The sequence below is a fragment of the Drosophila hydei genome, unplaced genomic scaffold (genome assembly GCF_003285905.1).
Source record: "Drosophila hydei strain 15085-1641.00,03,60 unplaced genomic scaffold, DhydRS2 tig00000060-arrow-pilon, whole genome shotgun sequence".
In the NCBI taxonomy this organism is placed as follows: domain Eukaryota; kingdom Metazoa; phylum Arthropoda; class Insecta; order Diptera; family Drosophilidae; genus Drosophila; species Drosophila hydei.
Window position 1 is genome coordinate 10,510,658 of NW_022045656.1, and position 4,393 is coordinate 10,515,050.

At 34.7% G+C, this 4,393-nt stretch overlaps 1 protein-coding gene across 1 annotated transcript; it reads right to left on the minus strand.

The window, feature by feature from the left end:
• Positions 1 to 1,353: 1,353 nt before the first annotated feature.
• Positions 1,354 to 2,996, minus strand: LOC111597076. The gene is made up of 2 exons (XM_023311606.2): positions 2,082 to 2,996; positions 1,354 to 2,007 (listed from the first exon to the last, which is right to left on the minus strand). The coding sequence occupies exons 1-2, from the start codon at positions 2,275 to 2,277 to the stop codon at positions 1,421 to 1,423; spliced, it is 783 nt and encodes a 260-aa protein (XP_023167374.1). The 5' UTR covers positions 2,278 to 2,996; the 3' UTR covers positions 1,354 to 1,420.
• Between the last annotated feature and the right edge of the window lie 1,397 nt (positions 2,997 to 4,393).

Below are 4,393 nucleotides of genomic sequence, written 5' to 3' on the forward strand. Positions count from 1 at the left end.
CTGCCCAGGCCGAGTTGTCAGCTAGCTTAACAGAAGAAGAACTCACATACATAGCTCTCAGTTGATCTTAAAGTCTCGGTCTAAAGTCTAAAGAAATAGTAGTCTAGACAATAAAATATATATTCTAGAACAGAATTTTGATATGAAAAACTAGCTTATATGAAGATTATATTGATTTTTATCTGTTGTTTAAGCCAGCACAGCACAGCACAGATTTGACTTTATATAAATTAGTCAATGTTTGCATAGAACATAATTAAATAAATTGAGCAGACAGTGGAGCTTTACAAATTATATATGTAGATATATATTTCTAAATTTATATATTTTTATATTTATATTTATATATTTACTTGTTTATATATTTTTATATTTCTATATTTGTATATTTATTTATTTATATATTTATAGATTTATATATTTTTATATTTATATTTATATTTATATATTTACTTGTTTATATATTGTTTATATTTATATATTTGTATATTTATTTATTTATATATTTATTTATTTATATATTTATAGATTTATATATTTTTATATTTGTATTTATATATTCACTTGTTTATATATTTTTATATTCATATACTTTTATTTTCATATATTTTTTTATTTATATATTTTTATATTTATTTATATCTTTCTGCAAAGATTTAGAGCTGGAAAGTCGCTAGCTGTCTGGCAAATCTACTTGTAAATCGATTACGTACAACTGCCGACAGCCTCACTTAATTACACATAATAATGGCATATGAAATCTATAAAATTAATAAATTCTGACACTGAAATACTTTCCTTCTTTTTTGCCCAATTCAATTGTGAAAGAGATCAAAGAGAGCAAAAAACAACAATAATAAAACTTTGATAAAAACTAAAACGAATTCATGTTTAATCCGCAGTCGAGCGAGCTGGAAATGCAAATTTGAGTACATAAAAAAATATTTATATATTTTCAATTCGCTTCTTCTTTTTTTGTACTAAATAAATTTTACATTTAACATACGCAATTAATGTGTGGCAAAGCCGCAAATAAAACCGCTTAATTACGTGACTCTGGTCAGAGGGAGAGGCAGAGAACACGACAGGATAACAATAATGAAAAAAGTAAAACAACAACAACAACAACGACAATAACAACGACAACAACAACAACGACAATTTCAATTGGAAATTTGCATGACATGCAATGAAATGAAATAATAATATGGTTAATAAAGTCTGCCGCATCAGATTCGGATTCAGAGCAGACAGACAGACGGACAGAGACCGGACAGACGGGGGCAACTGGGGCCGGGAGCCAATTATCGCACTTATTTCGCTGCTAATTAAAATGCAATTATTTGCTTTAAACAACATAATCCCATTGACAGGCGTTTTATTTGCATATACATGTACATAAATCGAATCGATTCGGTCGTCATGGACTCGGCTCTAGCTCGGCCTCTAGGCTGGCATCCTCGTCGTCCTCCGCCGTGATGTGCAGTCGCGGCGCCACAAAGCTGCCGCCATTGCGGCCCATGGCCGGCGATGAGTTAAGCTGTCGACTGAATGCGCTGCCCGCTGCCGCTGCCGCTGCTGCTGCTGCCGCCGCTGTTGCGCCCGCTGCTGCTGCTGCTGTTGCTGTTGCTATTGCTGTTGCTGTCGCTCCGCCTCCGGCTGCCACATACTGTCCACCATTGGCGGCCACATTGCGCCCAGCCTCGTCCACATACTCACAGATGATCTGCCAGAGCGACTGGCGATCCGTGGTGCCGCGCACGCGCGCTCGCAGGTAGGCCGCGGTGGCGATCAGCGTAAAGTTGAGAATGCCCGCATTGAATATGTGCAGCCAGCCATTGAGCTGCAGCTGGCTGTTGGCGGCCTGCTGGAAGAGCTGCATGGGCAGCGGCACGGCCACGGTCATCGGCGCTATGGAGCGTGTCCGCTGCTGGCCATTGTGATCCCGCTTGGCGGGCAGCTTCAGTGAATGCGCCACCAGCGAGGGCGGCGACACAGTCTCGGGGCCTATCATGCACACACACACACACACATATATACAGATATCGGAGATGAGCTACGATCCCTACTCTACGGCTTACCTTCTCCAGCCTCGCGGGCCATGCGCTGATCGGCTCGCTTCACCCACCCACGCACCGTCGACTCTGGCACGCCCAATTCACGTGAGATGCCAGCCTTGGTCTCGCCATTGCGTATGCGTGCTATGGCACGCTCTTTGTCGTCCATGGAGACCTGAACCCGTGGGCGTTTGCCACGCGGCACTGCAGTACGCTCCATGGCCGGAAGGAGTGTTTGGTCAGCAAGGAGTGATGATCAGATCTTAACACTAAGTCGAATTGTATTTCGAGTTTCGGTTTTGATTTTCCGGCTTTTTTTTGTATTATCGCGTTTATAATTTTCAACGAATTTGCTTTTTCACGCGCGTCGCTATCTGCGTCTGTTTTCCGAATCGGTAGCCCCAGATATTTGACAGTAGTGCCTGCCCCCTGACGAGCGGTTTCGGTTTGGGCCAGCTGACATATAAATCGCTGTGGGTTCGTTTTCTTCGCGTTTGTTCGCATTTGCTTTCCTTTTTGAGCTTTTGTTTACTTTACTCTACCTTGTCGCCTCGCGTCTTTGACAGCTGCCGACCAGGGTCGCAGCACGTGGCATCTGGCGGTGCTGCCAACCGCTTTTCGATTCCCCATCCCGTTCCATATCCAATTACAAATTTACCGTCACTTTTCTCTCTCTGTGTGTGTGTTTTTCCCAATTGCGTTTATTTACGTTTTTCTCTCAGTTTTATTACTTTTTATTTTTAATTTCTTACATTTAATTCTGACGTACATCTAAAATATGTGTTCTACTTTCTATTTTTTTGTTTTCTTTCTCTCGCATCTCATTTCATTATTGTTGTGGGTAATCTCTGTAACTTCTGCCTCTGACACTGCAGCGGCTCCTTTGCATTGAAAATAAATATTTTTTTATTTAAGTTTTTTTTATTTTTTTTTTATAATTTTATTTTAAGTTGACTTGGGCTTTATGTAATTTTCACCTTGTTTAGAGTTTAATTAAAAAAAAATGATTTAAGGACTTTAATTATTAGATGTATTGGACATAAAACTGAGTTTCGTCAAGTTTTTTAAACTTGAAAAATTATTTTGGGAAAAAATAATTTATTTTTATAATTAATAATTTAATAATTTTTTTTTATAATTTATAATGATTTAAATAAAATAAAAATATACTTTTCTGCACCTTATTAAGAATATAAATAAATTGTTTAAGCTTGAATAAATATATTTAATGACATTTGTAATTATTTTAGCTCTTTAGAAAAATTAAAATGTGAAGAGATTGGAAATTATTTTAAAAATAAAAAATTTATTTTATAGTTAATTTAAAAAATAAATGAATGAAACTTGATGACTAACTAAAAAGCCTTAAGCTCTAATAAATGAGTTTTTTATTTATTAAAATTTTTTTTTTAAGTTTAAAGTATTTTTTACTATTACTTTGCTGCATTAAATTTAAAAAATATTTATAGTAAATTTATTTTAAGGAATCTGCTATATTTATTTTGCAAAGAAAATGATTGAATAGGGCATAAGGGTCTTGGCTAAGATAGATTGGGTTTTCTGCCGCTGCAGTGCCATTTTAACTCTTTTTTGTCTATATATAATTTCACTTAGATCTAAATAATACGACTTAATTGCTAGAACCATTTTTTGGCTGAATTTTACAATTTTCGGTACTTTTTCATTTGGGAAAATCTTTAGGGTTTTTTCTCATCTTTTCTGATTTTTTATTTAATTTGATTTCTCATTTAAAAATTTTACTTTGCCTTTCTTTGTGGACAATTTCGACCACGAATTAAAATGCAATTGGATCTCGATTTTGGTTTTAGTTTTTTCTTGTTTCGTTTATGGTCTAGGTAAATCTATGTGCAAAAAATATATATGTATTGTATATCGTACATTATATACATATTTATTCAAGTATGCGTTTACTTATGTACGACTCCAATTTTCTCCCTTTTTAGATTGACAATTTGCCAATGATAATAATTATAAATTGTTTGTATTTTATTTTATTTTATTTTATTGATACATATATTAACTAATAAAACCACCAACAATTTTTTATTTGTTTTTTTTTCGTTATTTCTTTTTTGCGTTTTACCTGTCTACCTTAATTAGTTTCTAGTTTCTTTATGCTCGCATTTTGTTTTACCTTTTTTTCCCAACAATTATCACGTGACAATTTTATGCTTAATTAATTTATTCAGGGCAGTTAATCATTTCTTTTTTTTGTGTTATAAACATTTATATATGCTTGAAGTGTTTATCGTATAATTATTTCAATTAATATTCAATAGCTGTCACGAGAGAAATTTATAGAGTTCAGTTTTGCA

Excerpts from the sequence above, each read along its gene's own strand:
- LOC111597076 (XM_023311606.2), bottom strand. The coding sequence starts at position 2,277 with ATGGAGCGTACTGCAGTGCCGCGTGGCAAACGCCCACGGGTTCAGGTC. Across the intron at positions 2,008-2,081 it reads GGCCCGCGAGGCTGGAGAAG|GCCCCGAGACTGTGTCGCCG; the intron begins GTAAGCCGTAGA and ends TGTGCATGATAG.